Source organism: Cnephaeus nilssonii (assembly GCF_951640355.1).
Source record: "Cnephaeus nilssonii genome assembly, chromosome: 22".
Classification (NCBI taxonomy): Eukaryota; Metazoa; Chordata; class Mammalia; order Chiroptera; family Vespertilionidae; genus Cnephaeus; species Cnephaeus nilssonii.
Genome location: NC_137093.1, coordinates 28,562,295 through 28,584,880, shown reverse-complemented (window position 1 = coordinate 28,584,880; position 22,586 = coordinate 28,562,295). Strand labels below are relative to the sequence as shown.

The window sequence follows — 22,586 nt, the reverse complement described above, 5'->3', positions numbered from 1 at the left end:
TGTAGGGAGAAGGATACACTGTGATACTCTGTAGCGAGAAGGACACACTGTGATACTCTGTAGGGAGAAGGACACACTGTGATACTCTGTAGGGAGAAGGATACACTGTGATACTCTGTAGGGAGAAGGATACACTGTGATACTCTGTAGGGAGAAGGATACACTGTGATACTCTGTAGGGAGAAGGACACACTGTGATACTCTGTAGGGAGAAGGATACACTGTGATACTCTGTAGGGAGAAGGACACACTGTGATACTCTGTAGGGAGAAGGACACACTGTGATACTCTGTAGGGAGAAGGATACAGTGTGATACTCTGTAGCGAGAAGGACACACTGTGATACTCTGTAGGGAGAAGGATACAGTGTGATACTCTGTTGGAGAAGGACACACTGTGATACTCTGTAGGGAGAAGGATACACTGTGATACTCTGTAGGGAGAAGGACACACTGTGATACTCTGTAGGGAGAAGGATACATTGTGATACTCTGTTGGAGAAGGACACACTGTGATACTCTGTAGGGAGAAGGATACAGTGTGATACTCTGTAGGGAGAAGGACACACTGTGATACTCTGTAGGGAGAAGGATACAGTGTGATACTCTGTAGGGAGAAGGACACACTGTGATACTCTGTAGGGAGAAGGACACACTGTGATACTCTGTAGCGAGAAGGACACACTGTGATACTCTGTAGGGAGAAGGACACACTGTGATACTCTGTAGGGAGAAGGACACACTGTGATACTCTGTAGCGAGAAGGACACACTGTGATACTCTGTAGGGAGAAGGACACACTGTGATACTCTGTAGGGAGAAGGACACACTGTGATACTCTGTAGGGAGAAGGATACAAGCCGAGACACCGTCACCTGTGGACACGCCTACGTCGCTAAACGTTCAAAGACAGGAGCGGCAAGTACACAGCAAATCCGTGGCCAAGGCCGTGGTCGCCCCCGGAGAGAGATGGCGGGAGGGACGCGGGAACGTGTCCCAGGCTGGGGGCAAAAGGGTTTCGACTTTATCGGTGCTATCTGATTTCTTTCTTTCTTTCTTTTGATTTTTAGAGAGAGAGGGAGAGGGAGAGAGAGATAGAAACATCCATGAGGAGAGAGTCATTGATGGGCTGCCTCCTGCATGCCCCCCACTGGGGTTCAAGCCTGCCACCCGGGCATGTGCCCTTGATCAGAATCGAGTGTCCGCAGGCCAACATGCTATCCACTGAGCCACACTGGCTAGGGCTAGAGTTTACTTTTCAATGCTCATCCAAGGATCTGTTGTTATTGATTTTTAAAGTGACAGGAAGAGAGAGAGAGAGAGAGAGAGAGAGCACACTTTTTGGTCCCCAGGATGAAGCTCTAACCAACCCAGCCACCCGGCCCGGCCAGAGATGGAGTTTGCAACCACTCTGCGTTCACGGCACACGCCCGAGGCGGTTACAGGGGCACATGGTGGAGGGAGACCCGCCAGCTTCTCACGCCTGCTGTGCGCCCGGCAACGGGCGTGCGAACGGAATCGCAATGTGGGCACTGGCTCCTGGGCCTTCCCAGCGGCCCTCGCAGGCGGCACGCGAGCACCAGGTGCCGCAGACACGTCCGTCCCGGTGCCGATGCGCGTGGAGGCTGAAGGGACGCCGTGCGCTGTGGCGCCCCCAGACAGGGGCATTCCTTCCATCAGATCACGGTGAACCCAGACCAATGCAGCGTCCCTTCTCCTGGGGTGTGGGCCACGGTGTGGGCTCAGGGGGTAGGAGGGGGGGTCACTGTTCCAACCCACTGGCTTCAGCGGTGTGGCTCAGTGGATAGAGCGTCGGCCTGAGGACTGAAGGGTCCCGGGTTCGATTCTGGTCAAGGGCACAGGCCTGGCTTGTGGGCTCCATCCCCATTGTGGGGTGTGCAGGAGGCAGCTGATCCAGGATTCTCTCTCATCATTGATGTTTCTATCTCTCTCTTCCTCTCTGAAATCAATAAAAAATATATATATGTTTTAAAAAGAGGTGCCAGTTACAAACAGGGCATTTTATGCCACATGGATGGTGAATAAACACACACATATGCACACACACACATGCCCTTGCACACACACTCACACACTTGCACACGCACGCACACTCACACACACGCACTTGCACACACATATGCACACAGACATACGCACGCACTCACACATGCATACTTGCACACACATACATGCACTTACACAGACTTGCACATGCACGCACACACACTTGCACACGCATGCACACACATATGTGTGCGCGCGCACACACACACCTTGGCTGTGGGGCCACCAGGAACTTGACCGCCTTCGAGGTTCCCAGGCACCCACCCCACAGGGCAGCTCAGACCCCAGCCCCTTCAGGGGGGCCCGGGACGCAGTGTCTGGCTCTCCCTCTTCGAGGAGCATCTTTTTCCTTATTCACGTTTAGCGACCCAGACCTCCTGGGACCTGCGTACTGGCCCCACTAGCCTCCGCCGCGGGGTCCCCGCCCCCAGCCGCCTGCACACCATCTGGAGACCCAGGGGCGCCCTCCGAGGGAGGATAATCTAAACCAGCTCCCGCTCCCACCCTCAAAGGGGAGGAGACCAGGGCTCCTCCTCCTCGGACCCGGGCAGGCGAAACCCGACTCTGCCCCACGTCTCTCAGAGCCACGTTCTCCCCAACTAAGGAACGTTCATCCTCCTGCCCGAGCCTTCGGGGGCGACCAGGGCCCAGGGCTTGGCCGCCCCAGCTCCTCCGAGGGCTCACCCCCCCCACACACACACACACACTCTCCTTTACTCCCGACCCCCTCAAGCGGGTTGACTGAGATCAGGGCATTAAAACATGTTTTCCAACAGAAAGAAAAAAAAGCCAAGCATGCTAACCCTAGCGTTCTCATCCCCCCAATCACCCTGAAGTTCAACCAAATGAGGTCTTGAACTTACAGCTGTTAATCCCCACCCGGGGATATGTCCCCGTGGATTTTTAGGGAGAGAGGGAGAGAGAGGGAAAGACAGAGAGGAACATGGACGTGAGAGAAACACGTTGATGGGTTGCCTCCTGCACGCGCCCTGACCAGGGCCCGGGCCGGGGAGGAGCCCACAACCGCGGTGCCTGCCTTTGACTGGAATCGAACCCGGGACCCTTTGGTCTGCAGGCCGAGGCCCTACCCACTGAGCCACACCGGCCGGGGCCAAATGAGGTCTTTAAGAGGGAACTACTGAATCGCTCCGAGGAAACAGAAAAGAAGGAAAAGAAAAAGCTTTGCAAGACCCGGAGGGACCGAGAGCTCCTTCCTGGCCCATCATGTCTTCCCCGGGTGGTCACTCCCGCGGGGGGGGGGGGCGGGGGGAGGAGGGCTGCCCCCCTCTCCGTGCAGAGTCCCGGGGCCGAGGCAGAAAACTCAAGGAAATCGCCGTGGAGGTTCCCATGGAAACCAGCGGTGAGGGGGGCGCTAAGAACAGCGAGGAGCAGCTCCCCCAGCCGTGGACGCCCCGGCGTGGGGCGAGGACTGGGGGGCAGGAGGCCATCGTCCCACCCGCTCAATCCTGGCTGAAATCACAGGGTGCCTCAGACCGGTTCCCCCCCCCCCCCCAGACCCCGGCGTGGGGCGCGGGGACCGGGGGGCAGGAGGCCATCGTCCGGCCGCTCAATCCTGGCTGAAATCACAGGGTGCCTCAGACTGTCCCGTCCCCCCCCCAGACCCCGGCGTGGGGCGCGGGGACCAGGCGAGGCTGCGAAGGAGGTACCTCCTCCCCGTCGTCATGGGCAACCGCAGTCCTGAGGTGGCCTGGTCCGCGGCTCAGGACGGCCGGCTAATTGTCTGTCTGTTCCCGCCAGCGCGTCCACAAAGGAGCCCTGTTCGCAGCGGGCGGACCGGGCGCTCGGCGGGGATGAGCGGGTGACTTTTGAGACAGTTCAGCTCAAAAACAGTCTGAAAACAGAGCCGTCCCGTCTCCCGTCCCCTCTCCCCTGGCTCCATGTCCACCGGCCCTGCGTCCTCCTGTCCGAGTCCTTGGGTACGTCTGTCCGCGCCCCTCGCTGGGCGACCCCGGCTCCAGAGCGGGCAGCCCGTTCCGGTCACTGCATAGGCCTGTCGGAGGAATGGACGAATGAGCGAGTGAATGAGTGATTGATTGATGGAATGGATGAGGGAGGGAGGGAGGGAGGGAGTGAGTAGTGAATGAATGAGCGAATGAATGAATGAATGAGCGGATGAGTTAGTGAATGATTGATAGAATGAACGAGTGAGTGAATGAATGATGTATGAAGGGAATGAACGAGTGAGGGGGACAATGCTACAAAGTCACAACCAGGCCCTGGCCGGTGGCTCAGTGGTTGGCGCACGGTCCCCATACACCACCAGGTGGCCGGTTCAATCCCCAGGTGGGGCACATGCCTAGGTTTGGGGTTCGATCCCTGGTCGGGGCATGCATAGCAGGCAACTGATTGATGTTTCTCTCTCTCTCTCTCAGTGAATCATAAATATGTCCTCAGGTGGGGACTTTAAAAAGTCACACGGATGGATCCTGACACGCACGGTTCTCACTCAGACGTCCCAGGTGTGGTCATTGAAGCGGGTTTGCCCTCGGGTCTACACATGTGATCACAGGACAGGCTCACGGATCCACCTTGGACAAGACACAGTCTCAGCACCCTGACCCTGACCCTGACCTTAACCCTAGCCCTAGCCCTAACTCTAACCCTGACCCTGACCCTAACCCTAGCCCTAACTCTAACCCTGACCCTGACCCTTGCCCTAACCCTGACCCTTGCCCTGCACACAGGACCCCAGCCCCATAGCAGCCGAGCGCGTGGGATCAGCCAGGCGTCGCCCCTGCTCCCTCTGGTGTCCTCCTCCGTCCGTCATTGGCCGCCAGCCGGCCCCTCCGAGCCCCGTGACTGCCCCCAGCAGACCCCGCAGATCCCACCCGGAGCCGGGGGAGGCGACGGAGGGCGCCGTCTGTCCGTCATCTAACCCCCCGCCTGGCCGAGGAGCAGGGTCATCGCGTGAAGACGTGCCGCCTGCGATGCTGATTTTCATGTGACCGACAGCCTGTCCCCCCGCAGGCCGGGCCGAGAAGACACGGCGAGCACCGCGTCCTGTGGGGAGAAGACACGGTGAGCACCCCACGTCCCTGTGGGCCGGCGACGGGGGGTGGGGGGAGCACGGTCCCGGCCACCATTCCCGCCCGGTCGGCCGGCTCGCCCTCCGTTCTGCCACGGTGGCTGCGGGCCAGCGTCAGCCCCTCGTCCTCACGCTCTGTCCTCCGAGACCCGTCCACCTGGGCTCGGAAACCTCGCTGCTTCCGGCCGAGAGTCCCCTCCCGTCTCACTCTGCTCGCACGGAGCTCACGGGAACGGTCCCCCGACTTGGTGTGGGGGTTCCACACCCTTCGCCAGGTCCCCGTCAGCGCCTCGCCGGGGGAGGTGGCCATCAGCCGGCTCGCTTGTCTGTTTCCTGCAGCCCCCCCTCCCCCTCCACGGGACGAGACCTGCAGGGGGGGACCCTGCCTGCCTGCCGGTGTGTGGCTGGGCCGCCCCCCCCCACCCCCCGCCGCCCCCAACGGCGAGGGCCCGGGAAATGTATGCGGGACGAATGGCTGAGCTCTGCGTTCGTTTACATAATAATATCGCACAGGAAAGCGCCCCCCCCCCCAGTCGGTTCCTCCTGCGTGTCACCTCCGGGGCTCTCTCTGCTTCAATACGGGCGGAGCGTGGGCTGAAGCCATCTCTGCGAGTCAGGGAAGCTTCCGGAAAACGGGTGCTCCAGCCAGAGGCTCGGCAGAGCCCACATAGGATTGGTGCGCAAAGTGCGTACCCAATAAAGCAGCACCCCGAGACGCTGCCAAAGGGCCTTCAGAAATACATATGTATACATTAACTTCAGAGAGGGAGGGAGAGGGAGAGAGAGAGAGAGAAACATCCACGATGAGGGAGAATCATGGATCGGCTGCCTCCTGCACGCCCCCCACTGGGGATCCAGCCCACAACCCAGGCACGTGCCCTTGACCGGAATCGAACCCGGGACCCTTCAGTCCACAGGCCGACGCTCTAGCCACTGAGCCACACCAGCCAGGGCCTGGGTTGACTCTTGCGAGTGCCCTGACCAGGGGTCGGACCCACAACCTTGGTGCATTGGGACGATGATGCTCTAACTGAGCTACCTGGCCAGGCCCCCACGAGCCCTCATGAAATGGGGAGCAATGATGGCCCCCAATTTCTTGAACACCCCTTCTTATTAAACACGCTACCTTCCCCCACGTTACCGCCAACTGGACTCTAAACCACAGATGACAGCCCTGGCCGGTGTGGCTCCGTGGATAGAGTCTCAACCTGCGGACGGAAGGGTCCCGGGTTCGATTCCGGTCAGAGCACAGGCCCGGGTTGTGGGCTCCATCCCCAGTGGGGGGCGTGCAGGAGGCAGCCGGTCCATGATTCTCTCATCATGGATGTTTCTCTCTCTCCCTCTCTCTTTCTCTCTCCCTTCCTCTCTGACATCAATGAAGATATAAAAATAAATGAAATAAAAGACAGATGACAATCGGCAAAGTCGTGGCGAGCCGAGGGCGCACACCCTAAGTAGACGAGTTCAACAGGTCATCAAAGTCACCCTCCCACACCCACCCGAGTCAGCAATGACCAGACCGGCACGCACAGCTCCACGCACGGGGCGAGGGGGGCGAGGCCGGCCGGGTCTCGCCTGGCTTGCGTTTCGGCGCAGCCCCGGGGAGCGAAATCAAATGAATTGATTTTATGACAAGGACAATTCACCCAAGAAAAATGCACTTGGATCACACGGCTCGCAGGCACAAAAGCACACGCCCACACACAGAAGTGCTGCTGAAATAACTTCTCGGGACTCGGCCGCGTCTTATTATCAGACCGTCGGGAAGACCATCAGAGGTCGTGTTTTTCTTCCCCGATGCCCTTGAGCGCCGCCATCGCCTCAGTCTGTAGGTGGACAATGGCCGAGGGTTTGGTTTTGTTTTCCAAACGGCAGCTGCCACGTTTGTCTGCCTTGGCCACGCCCACAAGCTCACACACACACACACACACACACACACACACACACACACACACACACACGGGGCTCGGGGAGCCGGGAGTCGGACCATCGCGTCATCGCGTCATCGCGTCGCTGCTTGGGAAGGTTGGGGATGGAGAAGGTGGGGCTGGCTGGTTTGGGCCGCCTGGCAGTCAACCCTCCTTCTCTTGGTCACAACACCCTGATTTCTTTCTTTCTTTCTTTTTTTTTTTAATATATAGTTTTACTGATTTCAGAGAGGAAGGGAGTGGGAGAGGGAGATAGAAACACCCATGATGAGAGAGAATCATGGATCGGCTGCCTCCTGCACGCCCCACCCACTGGGGATAGAGCCCACAACCCAGGCCTGTGCCCTTGACCAGAATCGAACCCGGGACCCTTCAGTTCGCAGGCCGACGCTCTATCCACTGAGCCACATCGGCTAAGGCTCTTTTTTGTGTGTGTTTTGTTTTTAACAATGAAATATCATTTTCTCCCAGGAGACCAGAAACAATTTTTATTTTTAAAACATATGTTTTTATTGATTTCAGAGGAAGGGAGAGAGAGAAACATCAGTGATGAGAGAGCATCATGGATCGGCTGCCTCCTGCACGCCCCCCGCTGGGGATCGAGCCCACAACCCGGGCCTGTGCCCTGACCGGGAATCGAACCCTGACCTCCTGGTTCCTAGGTCGACGCTCAGCCCCTGAGCCACGCCAGCCGGGCTCCAGCTCTCAGAATTTAAAGGGGAAAAAGAAACAGTCCCCGTCCACGTCCGTCATTACGTCTCACAGCTGCTTTTGTGGGTGACGTTTCTACCCGGTGACGTGGCGACGAGGCCACGTATTTCCATGATCTCCCGTGACCCAGATGTGTCACCAACCCCCGCCTCGGGGGTAACACGGCTCTCGCTGGCTCCTCCACGCCCGTGAACAGCCCCGGGGGGCCAGAGCCACGTCCCTCCTAACGGCCCTCCAACGATCCGGCTCCTCTTTGGGACGAGTGTTGTGGGCGCGTCCGGTGATGGCGGGACGGCGAAGCCCCGGGGACAGGTCTCATGTCTGCTGTCACGGGGGACAGGCTCCCTGCCCTGCTCCCTGGGGGATCTGCTTCCCCAGAAACCCCGCCATCCCTCCCACGGCCGCGCTCCCCTTTCCGTGGGGGCCTGCCCCTCCCCACTCTCAGCCCCTCAGTGTTGGGTTCCTGACCACCACCCCCCCCCCCCCGCCTCTCTCTAGAGAAGGTCACGTGCCCCAGGCCCAGCCAATGGGAGCCCGTGTTTCATGGGCGTGGGTGACGGGCTCAGGCTGGGCAGATGTTCAAAGCGGGTCACTCAGAAGCCAGGGGTGACCGAGCTGGGCCGCCGCCGATCCAAACAGCCATGTTCTTGTCCTGCCCGTTTGAATCCATGGATAGGGCACCGGCCCGCGGACTGAAGGGTCCTGGGTTTGATTCCGGCCAAGGGCACGTCCCTCGGTGGCAGGCTCGATCCCCCGCCCTGGTGGGGGCACGTGCCGGAGGCAAGACATCCACGCGTCTCTCTCACATCGACCTCTCTCTCTCTCTCTCTCTCTCTCTCTCTCTCTCTCTCTGTCTCTCCCCCTCCCTCCACTCTCTCTAAAACTCTGTAGGAAACTACCCTCGGGTGAGGACCAACGAAACAGACATTTTCTCGTCGTCCGCGCTGGGCATCTGGACACGCTGCCCACGAGCGAAGCCCCCGCAGGCGCAGGCGTGGAGGGTGCGCAGCGGGGGCCGACCAGGGTCCGCCGGGGAGAGCGCTCCCGCGGGAGGGGAGGGGGCGGCCACGTCGCGGGCTCTCTCCTCGGCTTTTGTGGTTTGAAGGGTAGACGCTGGGAACACGTTGCCATAGTGACAGAGGCACCGCCAGGCCCGGATCAAGTCCATCGGGTTTGCCCGCAGCCGCGTTCTCCCGCCCACGGGACTTTCCGGATGGTTCCTCCGTCCCCGCGGTCCCTCGTCGGAGAGCCCCCGCCGCCCCGGCTCGTGCCCCTGCGTCCTGCGTGTCTGTGGCGTCACGTCACGCCTCCCGCCCCCGGGAGAGCCGAGGCGAGCCGAGGAGCAGAATCCGCACACGGGCTCCCGTGTCCGTGCCAGGAACCCCCACACCCTGGTCACCCCGGGACCGGGCGGCGGGGGACCCAGAGGGTGTCCCCCTTTCTCAGAGGCCAGCAAGGCCCACGTGTCATGATGCTGGGTTCTTGTGTTTCTTTATAACACGTTTGTATTGAGCTCAGAGAGGAAGGGAGAGAGAGAGAGAGAAACATCCATGATGAGAGAGAATCATGGATCGGCTGCCTCCTGCACGCCCCCTGCTGGGGATGGAGCCTGCAACCCAGGCCTGTGCCCTGACCGGGAATCGAACCCTGACCTCCTGGTTCCTAGGTCGATGCCCAGCCCCTGAGCCCCGCCCGCCGGGCTCCACTCATTTTTTTTTGGAGCGAGTGCGAGGGAGGGAGGGGAGAAAGAGAGAGAGAAACATGGATGTGAGAGAGACACATCGACTGGCTGCCTCCCACACGGGCACCCATGGGGGCCGGGGATCAAACCTGCCACCCAGGCACGTGCCCTTGACGGGGAACCCGACCCGAGACTCCCGGGGCCAGCGCCGGCGCTCTAACCACTGAGCCGCCGGCCAGGGCCCAGGCCCCTCTCTGCTGGCGCCCTCAGACCCGTGAGAGCCCGGCCCCGGGGGACGGAGAGAGGAAGTGGCCGGTCCAACGGGGACCCGTTAGGGAGAAGGCGCGGAGGGAGGGGCTGGCCGCGGCCTTGGGTGTGTCTGGAGCCTCCCCCCCCCCCCTCGGTGGTCCCACAGCGCAGGCGGGCGCGCGGGCAGGATCCCCGTGAGGGCCCGGTGGGAGGAGGGCGAGGAAGGGGCCGCGCCCACGGGGATTCGTTTATCTTAGTATCACTTCTTCCCCTAAGAGGATCTCGGGGTTCCCACAAAGGAGAGAGAGAGAGATTGAGGGGGGGGGGGGCCGCGCCCCCGTTTGAGGCTGGAGCGCCTCTGCCCGGCGAGCTGTCGGAGGGGTTGATTAAGGCCATCACTCACGCCGGGAAGAAAGGCTGGGAACCCGGCCGCGCCAGGGTCCCTGGGAGACTCTTGAACTTGGAGTCTGTTTAATGGCTCTTGGCAGGGAGAGCAAACGGGACTCACTCCGAGATCAAAGGCCTTTCTTTCATCTCCCTCCGCGGGGCACCGGCGGCTCCAGCCACTTATTGTCGGAGCCAGAAATACCCCCGAGCGAGGGCCGGCCGAGAGCACGCTGCCCGCCCGTCTTGGTGGCCAGGCGCGGCGCTTGGCGTTCCAGGTGATTTCTTTTTATATATATATATATATATTATTGATTTTTTACAGAGAGGAAGGGAGAGGGATAGAGAGTTAGAAACATCGATGAGAGAGAATCATCCATCAGCTGCCTCCTGCACACCCCCCTACTGGGGATGTGCCTGCAACCAAGGTACGTGCCCTTGACCGGAATCGAACCCGGGACCCTTCAGTCCGCAGGCCGACGCTCTATCCACTGAGCCACACCGGCTTCAGCTCCAGGTGATTTCTGAAGCTGGTTTAGAAGGAAAAAGAAAACATTCAGCCCTGGCCGGTGCTGCTCAGTGGGTAGAGCGTCGGCCTGTGGACCAAAGGGTCCCGGGTTCGGTTCCGGTCAAGGGCACGTCCCTCGGTTGCAGGTTCCTCCCGGGCCCGGGCCCTGGTCGGGGCTCATGCAGGAGGCAACCCATCGATGTGTCTCTCTCACATCAGTGTTTCTCTCTGTCTCCCTCTCTCTCTAAAAACCAGTGGAAAAATATCCTCCGGTGAGGATTAAAAAATAAAATAAAATAAAAATGTGGTTACATAAACACTCTGAAGGCTTGATTTTTTTTTTTTTTACGAAACGTTTGTGCAAACCACCCCATCTGTTCCAGACACTGACGTCCTGGGTCGGAGTTTTCATTGTTCAAAGCCAAACGTCTCCTCGTTGTCTCCCGGGCGGACCTGTCCCTTCCCCACGGACCCGCGCCCGGAGCCGCTCCGCCCCGTTTCCTTTCTCCCGAAGCAACACTTCCTCCCTCCCAGCGGCCGACGGCAGGCACACAGCCAGGCGTGACCGGGCGGCCACGCGGTTACAGAATAAAACAGAGAGAACCACACGCTGCTCGGGAGACGCCGCCGCCAACACAGGTATCTCTTCCAGCCGGGGAAGGTGCCTGCACGTTCCTCTAAGACCCGGAGCCGGCGGCGGGTGCCACGTGGCCGGGGACCCGAGAGACAGACACACCCACGGCCACGGAGCCACAGACGAACCAGCACGTCGGAGACGCGCCCGGGAGCCTGGAGGGAAGTTTGCTGCCTCCAATTCACTCTGTTTGTTCTGTTTTTCCGTCGTCCCCACCGGGACCCTCGGGCGGCAGCGCTCTGGGGGAAAAGGGGCGTGGAAATCCGTGGAAACGGTGGATGTGTCCGAGGCCCGTCGACGCGGGGCCTGCCCCTCACTCACTCTCCGATCTCGGGGGGTCTGAGCAGACACGGACAGGGGCCGCGTCGGGAGTCCTCGTGTGCAGGAGGTGGGTGTCCAGGAGCTAGAACAGGCGTCCTCCAACCACGGCCCGCGGGCCACATGCGGGTGTTTTTGCCGTTTTGTTTTATTTACTTCAAAATAAGATACGTGCAGTGTGCATGGGAATTTGTTCATAGTTTTTTTTAAACTATAGTCCGGCCCTCCAGCGGTCTGAGGGACAGTGAACTGGCCCCCCGTTTAAAAAGTTTGAGGACGCCTGAGCTAGAAGGTGCCAGGTGGGTGCTGGGGGGGGGAGGTTGTGTGTGTTTTTGTTGTTGTTGTTAATCCTCACCCGAGGATATTTTTCCCATTGATTTTTTAAAAATATATATATATTTCTATTGATTTCAGAGAGGAAGGGAGAGGGAGAGAGAGAGAGAAACATCAACAATGAGAGAGAATCATGGACCGGCTGCCTCCTGCACGCCCCCCACTGGGGATGGAGCCCGCACCCCGGGCCTGTGCCCTGACGGGGAGTCAAACCGTGACCTCCTGGTTCACAGGTCGTCGCTCAGCCGCGGAGCCACGGGCCCGGGCTCATCACATTCTTAATTCCGGCGTTTTATTGAGTTTGGGGACAACCATCCGTCACGTAATTGAAACCCTGCTGAGACCGCGGCTGCTGACAGCCGACTGCACGCCCTTCTTTTAAAAACCACGAGCGTTCGCTGAACGCCCGCCTGTCATTCATCGGAGGCTTAGTTAATTGACAGGAGAAATGTAACGGGGGCGGGGCTTAGCCACAGACAGAGGCGGTGCTGACTTGACACAGAGAAAGCGGCGTGTGTGCGAGGAGACGGGGATGCCAGGGGGGGGCGGGGGGACAAAGAGCCTTAACTATGATCAGAAGCTGTGGGTTCGAGCCCTGACGGAGCCCATAGCTCAACACGACCCACAGCATCCATTTCTCCTCCAGGGCGAACGTGTCTCCGTCTCAAGAATGAGAGCTGGGCCCTAACCGGTGTGGCTCAGTGGATGGAGCATTGGCCTGTGGACTGAAGGGTCCCAGGTTCGATTCCAGTCAAGGGCATGTACCTTGGTTGTGGGCACATCCCCAGTAGGGGGTGTGCAGGAGGCAGCTGATCCATGTTTCTCTCTCATCCATGTTTCTAACTCTCTATTCCTCTCCCTTCCTCTCTGTAAAAAAATCAATAAAATATATTTTTAAAAAAGAATGAGAGCTGGGCCCGGCTGGCGTGGCTCAGTGGTTGAGCGTAGACCTATGAACCAGGAGGTCAGGGTTCGATTCCCGGTCAGGGCACAGGCCCGGGGTGCGGGCTGGATCCCCAGTGGGGGGCGTGCAGGAGGCAGCCGGTCCATGACTCTCTCTCATCATGGATGTTTCTCTCTCCCTCTCCCTTCCTCTCTGAAGTCAATAAAATAAAACATTAAAAATGAAGAAAGAAAGAATCCGGGGAGCAGAACCAGCTGCGTCCGATGCCACCGTGACCTCAGGAGCCGGGGCCGCGGTTTCGCTGCTGCTGTGTCGCTGGGGGTTTAGGGGATTCCCACGAGAAGACAGACCGGCAGGTCCCGTCTCGGTGGAAAGCATCCTGGGAACGAGCCAGGCGTCCGGCCCCTCCATCCCCCGGCCTCCTGCCCGGCTGCTCCGGCAGGTGGGCTCCGTGGTCAGAGCACCAGCCCTCCCACCAAAGGGTCTCGGGTTCCATTTCCAGTCAAGGGCATGCACCTGGGCTGCAGGTCCCAGCCCAGCCCATCAGGGCGCCTGCAGGAGGCAGCCCATCGGCGTGTCTCTCCGTGGGAGGGGTGCCGACGGAGGTGCTGGGCTGGGGGCCCCCCACCCCACCCCCATGCCCTCCGAGAAAGGGTCCCATCCCTGCTTCCTCTCACCGCCCCCACCCACCCGGCCCCGGAGGGGAAGGCCCGGGGCCTCCCCCTGAGCCAAGCCCAGGACAGGCCCGCGCTGTGTCCCACCTGCTCCCCCCCCCCCCCCCCCCGGCGCCCGGCCATCGGACCCCTCCCGAGAGTGCTCCTCGCCGGGGAGAGCCGCACGAGGTCATTCATTACGAAAACTCACGGTGCGTGATTATGATAATTACTCCGGTCACAGGAACGTGCCGCCACCATGAATAATTGAAGCGGAACCTCGCTTTTCCAGAGCAGGGCCATTAAAACCCACCCGGGAGGCGACGGGGAGAGTGCGCGAGGCACGCGGGGCGCCGGTTCGCTCTGGGGGGTGCGGGGGGTGGGGGGTGCTGGGCCGTCACCAGGACGCGCATTCCTGGGGGTCAGGAACCCCCCTGCCCTCAGCTGGTGGAGGGGGGACAAACCACGGAGACAGCAGAGGCCGAGAGTCTGTGCGTGAGCTCCCCGCACCTCGTCCAAGCTTCGGTCTTCATCCATCGCTAACCCACCTCCTTAAAGAAAAAGAAACGGCCCGGCCGGGGTGGCTCAGTGGATAGAGCGTCGGCCTGCGGATCAAAGGGTCCCGGGTTCGATTCCGGTCAAGGGCAAGTACCTCGGTTGCAGGCTCCTCTCGGCCCGGGCTATCCTCGAGTGAGGATTAACAGGAGGGGGAGGAGGAGGAGGAGGAGGAAGAGGAGGAGAAGGAGGGGGAGGAGGAGGAGAAGAAGGAGAAATAGTCCATCCGTCTCATCACACAAACAGATGACGGACCAGGGAGTGACGCTTTGCATTAACGACAAAAATAAAACCACGAGCCTCGTGCCTCTTCTTACTCATCGCCAAAAGGTTACGGGTTTGTTGTTGTTGTTGTTGATCCTCACCCATTCATGTTTTTTGCATTAATTTTTAGAGAGAGTGAAGAGAGAGAAAAACATCCATGGTGAGAGAGACCCACGGGTCGGCTGCCTCCTGCACGCCCCCCACTGGGGATCGAGTCACAACCCGGGCCTGTGCCCCGACCGGGGATTGAGCCAGCACAGCCGGCAAAGCCAAGAAGAACACATCTTGAAGAAAACCAGCTCCCTGGTCAAGCTGCTGTCCCCCTTCCTCCCCGTGTGCCCGAGTTTCCCATTTACGCTCCTGCCACCCCAGCTCCACCGGCTCCTCCACACCCGTCTCCATGGAGACTGATTGGGCTCCTTCTCTCTCTTCTTCTGGGACCAGCACGTCCCTTCTTCTGGGGGGGGTTCTTTTCCCAACTCCAACCACACGGACCGCGTGGGAGCTTCAACCATGTTACCTGGATTGTGGGCAACCGGGCAGGGGGCCGGGGGAAGAGCCACAAACATGTTATTAACCCACTGGCACCTTTCCGGTAACTCTGAGAGGCGCGTTTTCCCAGACCCATGGCACCGACGGCCAAACGGGGGCTCCGTGGGGCCCAGGAGCGGGCGAGCCCGAGCCTTCCTCTCGCCGCGGTCCCGGCCTCACTGGGGCGCGCTCCCCCCGGGACCCGCCGTCCTCCCTCCAACCTGCCTCCGTCTTATTGCGCCTCTGACAGCGAAGGGGGGGCTGGGCTGACAGGCGAGTGATAGATGGTGTTTGCTCATCCCCGGTTCAGGCAGGTACGGCACAAACGCAATTAGGAAAGCGTGTCTTCGTGCGCCTGCCGCTCACACGCCGGCTCGGGGGATTTCTGGGAGGAGAGAGATGCAATTTGCACAGCCTCCCTGGCTCCCCCCACCCCCCGCCCCCCGTGTTGCTCGCACACCTGAATTTGGAGACATAGGAGTATTGATTGTTTGGGTTTCTTTACCTGGCTCCAATCACTCATCCTTTTTGGGGGGTAGGAGCACCCCAAAACTCCCCCCACGGCTCCTCACCCGAATAACGAGAGCACACCGTCTTTTACCAACCAGGTCGATGGGTTCAGAAACGGGACAGAAAGCAAAACCAGGGCCCGGGGGACCCAGCGCGGCCTTGGCTGGGTTTGCTGGGTTTGGGGGAGAGAAGAGTTGCCCCCCTCAAGGGTGCGAACCCGGAACGGCCAAGAGCCACCACCCAAGACCTCAATGGGCACCGACACGGTGCGAACAGGCAAAGAGCCGAAGAGAGAAAGAGATGAGGATGCCACCACGCGACACCTGGATCAAGCCTCACCTGATGGTGCCTTTATAATGCCAGCATCCCCCAAAAGACCACAGGCACCCACAGTCTCCCCATTATCTCAGCAATTATTCGCTCCGTGGCTAGGAGCCGGTCCCACCCCAGCAGGTCTTCCCTGCTTACAGCGAGACTCTGGTCTCTGACTTTTTAAAAAATATATATGTTTTTATCGGTGTTAGACAGGAAGGGAGAGGGAGAGAGAGTTAGAAACATCAATGATGGGAGAGAAACATCGATCAGCCGCCTCCTGCACACCCCCCACTGGGGATGTGCCCGCAACCAAGGTGCATGCCCTTGACCGGAATCAAACCTGGGACCCTTCAGTCTGCAGGCCGACGCTCTATCCACTGAGTCACACCGGTCAGGGCAGTAAAGATGCATTTTTGTCAACCTTAAGACAGTGGCTAACATTTAAAGAGCTATGACGAGCCCACCTGGAGATAAACAGAATAATAACAAGCATACTGCAGGCAGGAAAAGACGAGGGAAGAGTAGAGGTGGGGCATAAAGCAAGCGACGAGCGAGACGGCGGATTCGCCTGCAAACACAGCCACCCTCACACTAAATATAAGCGGCCCAAACACCTGGTGAAAAGGCAGAGATGGCCAGGTTGGGTCCATAGGCAAAACCCAGCCATGTGCTGCCTAGCAACCACCGACATCACACGTAAAGACACGGACGGGCTCCACGCAAAAAGGACAGGAGAGCTGTTGCGACGCAGACACGCACCGGACGAGAGCCGAGGTGGCTGCACGCGTGTCCGAGGGGGCCGAGGTCAGGAACAGACAACGTCTCGAGAACGAAGAGGGGATGTTACGTAACGATGGAGGAGTCATTTCACCAACGGAGCCAAAATGAAACACAGCCAAACCCGCCACGGGGAGGGCTCAGCACGCCTCCCAGAGTCGGACCCGGCGCCAAGGAACCAGCAGGAACAGGGAGAACCGGACCGGCAGTGCGGACCCGGGGGACGCCCTGGGGCGCCGGGCCGGGCAAAGGTCTCTTAGACGGGACCTCGAAGCACAATTAGGACGAGAAAAAAACAAATCTATAACCTTTTGCACTCGGATGTCGAGATTAAAATTACTCTTTGAATGTACCAATAATTTGAAATATAAAAAAAAACCAAATAAATAAGTTTGTATGAAAAGAAACTCCAGTTTTTTATTCTACTGCAGCGCTTTGTAAAATCTGGGGTATTTAAAAAATTAAACCCCGAGTAGAATAAAGGAATCGAGAAAAAAGCAAGCGAGTGCAAAGGGTTAAACTCAGCTTAGCCCTGACCAGTGTGGCTCAGTGGATAGAGCGTCAGCCTGCGGACTGAAGGGTCCCGGGTTCGATTCCGGTCAAGGGCATGGACCTTGGTTGCGGGCACATCCCCAGTGGGGGGTGTGCAGGAGGCAGCCGATCGATGTTTCTCTCTCATCGATGTTTCTAACTCTCCCTCTCCCTTCCTCTCTGTAAAAAAAAATCAATAAAATATATTTTTAAAATAAATAAATAAATAAAAATAAACTCCCTTAAAGTGGAAAAAGTTCTCTCTTCCAGAGACGACACACACGGAAGGAACCTGTCAACGACGTCTGACGATATGGAACGCGCCCTCCAGGATCAATCATAGGAAGACAGCAACCGATAAGAAAACGAAACACACACACACACACACAAAAAAAAAAAACAACTGGCAGAGATTTGAAAAAGGCATTTCCCCGGAGAAGACAGGAAGCGGCGAGAACCCAGGAGAGAGAATTCCCATCAGCCTTCGTCACCAAGGTGAGAACGAAAACCTCCCGGAAACGCCGCGGTGCCGCTGTTCAACCGGCTGAGAAACAGACGATAAAACGGAGCTGGACGGACCGCGGGTGGGGTGCTCTCACAGCTCGCTGAGGGGGGCGCAAAAGGTCACCGCGTGTGAAAAGCGTTCGCCGTTTCTGATGGAGGCGGGCGTCGCGTGCCCGTGACCGCCCGGCCATCCCAGCCCGGGACGTGGACCCCCAAGACAGGAGACCCCACGTTCCCACGGAAACCCAGCCGGGGAGCGGAGATAGTGGCTCTTTTTCAGAATCACAAACAGTGGAAGACTGCGTTCCAAGCGCCCGTCGGCGGGAAATGAACGCGTGAGGGGGGCGCGCCCACTGGGTGGAACGCCGGGCGGCGGGCGTTCTGTCTGAAAAGGCAGCAGGCGGGTCTCCAGGTGAACAGGAGGGCCCTGCGCGCCGTGAAAGACGAGATTCGAAGCCGCGTACACACAGCGCCATTTTGATGGGAATTGCGAAAACAGGCAAAAGTAGGAGGACAGAGCACATGAGGGGTGGCTGGGGGCGGGGAGGGGGAGGGGGAAGAGGGAAGAAGGGGGCGATACAGGGGCACAGAGGAACCTTGGGGTGACAGAAATGACCTATACCAAGCCCGGCCGGCATGGCTCAGTGGTTGAGCGTTGACCTAGGAACCAGGAGGTCACGGTTCGATTCCTGGTCAGGGCACAGGCCCGGGTTGCAGGCTCGATCCCCAGTGTGGGGTGTGCAAGAGGCAGCCAATCCATGATTCTCTCTCATCATGGATGTTTCTATCTCTCTCTCTCCCTCTTCCTTCCTCTCTGAAACCAATAAACATACATTTTTATAAGAGAAATGCCCTAACCCAGTGGTCGGCAAACTCATCAGTCCACAGAGCCAAATATCAACAGGACAACGATTGAAATTTCTTGTGAGAGCCACATTTTTTACACTTAAACTTCTTCTAACGCCACTTCTTCAACATAGACTCGCCCAGGCCGTGGTATTGTGTGGAAGAGCCACACGCCAGGGGCCAAAGAGCCGCACGTGGCTCGCGAGCCGCGGTTTGCCGACCACGGGCCTATCCTTTAACGGCAGGTGTTTCCATCTGCCCAGACGTAGCCCTCTGTCCTCAAGGGCCGCGCTGGCTGCGGGCAGATTCCCCCTGAGCACGCCTGACGCGCAGACAAAGCCGCTGCTGTAAGCAGCACTCCATCCATCAACTCCCCATTCATTCCATTAATTCAGCAACGCTCCCTTTCCCTCAATTAATATACGCGAGACGCCTGTTTATTAACCTCGCTTCGCAGGACCGCGGGCGCGCGACACATCCAATTCCTCCGAAGGCCCGGTCGGAGGCGGGCGGCGCTCACCAGGCGCTAACACGGCTGTGGCTGCGGGTTCCGAGCTCGGTCTGCCCTGCCCAGCCCACCACCCGCCACACGCCACACGCCATCCGGGGACCTCGCTCACAGCGAGTCTTGAGACGAACCAAGAAGAGCGGGAGGTGCCCTAGCCCTGTGGGCAGCAAACCGCGGCTCGCGAGCCACATGCGGCTCTTAGGCCCCTGGAGTGTGGCTCTTCCACAAAACACCACGGCCTGGGCGAGTCTATGTTGAAGAAGTGGCGTTAGAAGAAGTTTAAGTTTAAAAAATTTGGCTCTCAAAAGAAATGTCCATCGTTGTGCTGTTGATATCTGTCTCTGTGGACTAATGAGTTTGCCGACCACTGACCTAACCGGTTTGGCTCAGTGAGGGAGCGTTGGCCTGTGGACTGAAGGGTCCCAGGTTCGATTCCGGTCAAGGTCATGGACCTTGGTTGCGGGCACATCCCCAGTAGGAGGTGTGCAGGAGGCAACTAATCAATGTTTCTCTCTCATCGATCAAAGTTTCTCTCTCATCGATGTTTCTAACTCTCTATCCCTCTCCCTTCCTCTCTGTAAAAATTAATAAAATATATATATTTAAAAAAAAAAAAAAGGAGCGGGAGGTGACAATGCAGATGCCCGAGGGGAGGGAGGCAGGGGAGGGGGGACGAGGGGACCTGAAGACACACCCACCCAGGCGGCCCATCGGCTCAGCGTCGGGGTGCCGGCACCATGGGGGGGGGGGGGGGGGAAGTGCACCCAAGGTTGGCGGAGCATCCTCGCTCTTAAGGGACGTCACACAGAAATCCCGATTTTTTTTTTTCTAAAGTATTTTCATTGATTTCAGAGAGGAAGGGAGAGGGAGAAAGAGAGAGAAACCTCCATGATGAGAGAATCATGGATTGGCTGCCTCCTGCACGCCCCACACTGGTGAGGATCAAGCCTGCAACCCGGGCCTGTGCTCTGACCAGGAATCGAACCGTGACCTCCTGGGTCACAGGTCGATGCTCAACCACGGGGCCACGGGGCCCGGCAGGACGGCACAGATTTAAACAAGGGCCAGAGAGCCTCTGAGTGGGGACGGGCCGCAGCTTTGGGTCATGACCAACAGCGTGAGGAATAGTTTCCAGAGGAAAAGTCGCAGACCTGCGGGTCCCCACACCACGTGGTGGGAACTGTCCCATCAAACGCAACACGAGGAGACCCCACCAAATCGAGGTGGCCCTAACCCCGTGGTCGGCAAACTCATGAGTCCACAGAGCCTAACATCCACAGGACAGCGACTGACATTTCTTTGGAGAGCCACATTTTGTAAACTGAAACTTCTTCTAACGCCACTTCTTCAACACAGACCCGCCCAGGCCGTGGTGTTTTGTGGAAGAGCCACACTCCAGGGGCCAAAGAGCCGCATGTGGCTCGCGAGCCGCGGTTTGCCGACCACTGCGGCCTAAGCCATCGGGAGGGAGGGGCGGCTTTAGGGCAAGGGAGAGGCCTCCCGTCCCCCTTATTTCTGTCACCCCAACCCTCGCTCCCAACAAACCCCCAGCGTCCCTTTCCCACCAAACCGCTCCCCTGGGCCCCTGCGACCAGGGCGCTTGTGACAGACGCTCCTCTAACCCACAGAGAAGACGCTCCGGGTGGAACAGCAGGGTGTGTTTGGGGGGTGCGGGGCGGGGGGTGAGCTTGCATTAGAAAGCGCCCCGCAGTTCCTTTAAAAACACCCTGAGCCTTCCGAGGGCGCACCTGGCGACAGCGCCCCCTGGTGGCGGGGAGGCGCCCTGCAGGCGCCCAGCTCCGGCTGCAGGTGCCGTGGCGCGCGGGGAAGCGCTCGGGAAAGGACGTTTCGGGGAGGAAACGGCCACTTCCACTTGGGGAAACCGAGTCCCAGAAAGGCTCGAACCCGGAGCCAACAGCAGGACGAAGGCCCGAGCTTCCGGGAAAGGTTTGCGCCTCCGAGTGGAGCAGGAAAGTGTCGCCCACCCCCTCCCGGACCCGCGCGCTCGCCGGCCGCTCGGGGGCGAGGGGCCCGACTCACCGCGCAGTTCCGTCCGGGCGGCGGCGGGTCCGAGACGCGGCGGCCTCGGGGACGGACGCCTCGGGCCTCGGAGACGGCGCGCGGGGACTTGGGCCAAGCCCGCGCTCCCGGCCCATCGCGGGGCCACTCGTTCCTCCCGGGGTCTCCCCAGCCGGGGGCGCAGGAGGTTCGCCGGGGTTCCCGGAGGGCGCCACCCGAGGCCAGGGCGGGCGCGGGCGGCGGCGGCGGGGGGCGCCCTCCCCGGTCCCTGCGAGGACCCGCCCGGGACCCCGCGCCCGCTGCTCCGGCCTCAGGGCCGCCCGGACCGCACGCGAATAATAATAATAATAATAATACCTGACGAACAACAGCAACGGCGGCCTTCGTGGGTTCCCCGGCGCCGCGCCTCCGCTGACCGGGTCCCCTACGCCTGCGCGCGCGGCGTTCCCATTGCAGAGGTGGGGAGACTGAGCGAGGGGCCCAGGACCGCGGGGTTCGGGGGGGCCGGTCTGGGTCCTACAGGCGCCCCCACCCTCGGGCACTACCAAACTCGGGTGCCCAGGGGTCCCCGTCCTGCCACGCCGAGGACCCCGAGCGCGGCCGGGGCTGGGGAGGGGGCGCAGGGCCCGCTCGGACCCCTGGGTCGCCGGTCCCCTCCGACTGGGCTGGGCGGGCGCGCGGGCACGGAGGCCCGCAGAGCAGCCGGGTCCCCACCCGCGTCCGAGCCGCCAGCTCCGCGGCGGGACCGCAATGGATCCGGTTCTCACGGAGCCGGGGGGGGGCGGGGGGAGAACCACACAGTGTCCCTCAGCCACGCCCCCTCGCCCCGGGAAGCTCCCGAATCTACTCCGAACCCCCGTTTGCTCAAAACCCACAGCCGCGGTGCGCAGCAGGGGAAGGGGCCGCCCCGCGCCCGCCGCAGCCCCCCCCCGGTGGGACCAGCCCCCTCGCCAAGGTCCCCCCGACATATGTCCCCCGGCTCCCCCCGCCCCCCGGGCTCCGGCGCCCGCCCCGGTCTTACCTTTGCCCAGCAGCGCGCCCAGCACCAGGCTCAGCGCCCCGCACAGCGGCGCCCCCGGCCCGGGGGCCGCGCCGTCGGAGCGCATCCTGAGTCCGCAGTTCAGGCCACCGGCCGCCCGCCCGGGGCGCAGCGCCGGCCCGCCGGCCCCGCCGGCCGCTCCATGTCCCGGGGCGACCCCCGGCTGAGCGTCGGCCGCGCGGTGCGGCTCGGGTGGCGGCGCCCCGCCCTGCCGGGTGCTCGCCGCGGCGGCTCCGACTCCCGCGGCAGCGCGCGCTCTGGCCTGGACAACTTTTCTCCAGCGGCCGCCGCAGCTGCGGGCCCCGCCCCCCGAAGGCCCGCCCCCGAAGGCCCCGCCCCCCCACAGGCCCGCCCCCCGAATGCCCCGCCCCTTCAGGCCCCGCCCCCGGTCCGCCCCGCAGCAGCGCAAGCCCCGCCCCCGCCCCGCCCCGCAGGCCCCGCCCCCGCCCCGCCCCGCAGCAGCGCAGGCTCCGCCCCGGGACCAGCGGCGGCGGCGGAGGAGAAAGGGCGCCCCCCAGCCGGCCGAGGTGGGGTGAGGCGCCCTCCCGGCTGGGGCGGCCGGCGCGAGGGAAGGCGGGCGCGGAGGGGTGGGCCGCAGGCCGCACCCCCCCATCCCGGGCCGCCCCCCAACTTGCAGCCTCCCGCCTCCGCGTCCCGGAGGCTTCTGCGCAGGTGCCCAGGGTGGAGCGGGACCCTTCCCCCCGCCCGCCCGGTGGTCGCTGCGGCCTGAACCTCAGGTCGCCTCCTGTGGGGGGTTTACTTGTTTTTTGGG

General features: G+C 60.6%; 1 protein-coding gene across 2 annotated transcripts in view; it reads right to left on the bottom strand.

Moving 5' to 3' along the window:
* Positions 1-21,961, bottom strand: part of TMEM132C (transmembrane protein 132C) — a gene marked incomplete at its 3' end in the record, with an annotated part of 94,169 nt that extends 72,208 nt beyond the window's left edge. For both annotated transcript variants that reach the window (XM_079762634.1, XM_079762635.1), the window contains exon 1: positions 21,797-21,961. In XM_079762634.1, coding sequence (XP_079618760.1) covers positions 21,797-21,881 — 85 coding nt within the window. In that variant the 5' untranslated portion in view covers positions 21,882-21,961. The remainder of the gene's footprint in view (positions 1-21,796) is intronic.
* Positions 21,962-22,586: the final 625 nt, after the last annotated feature.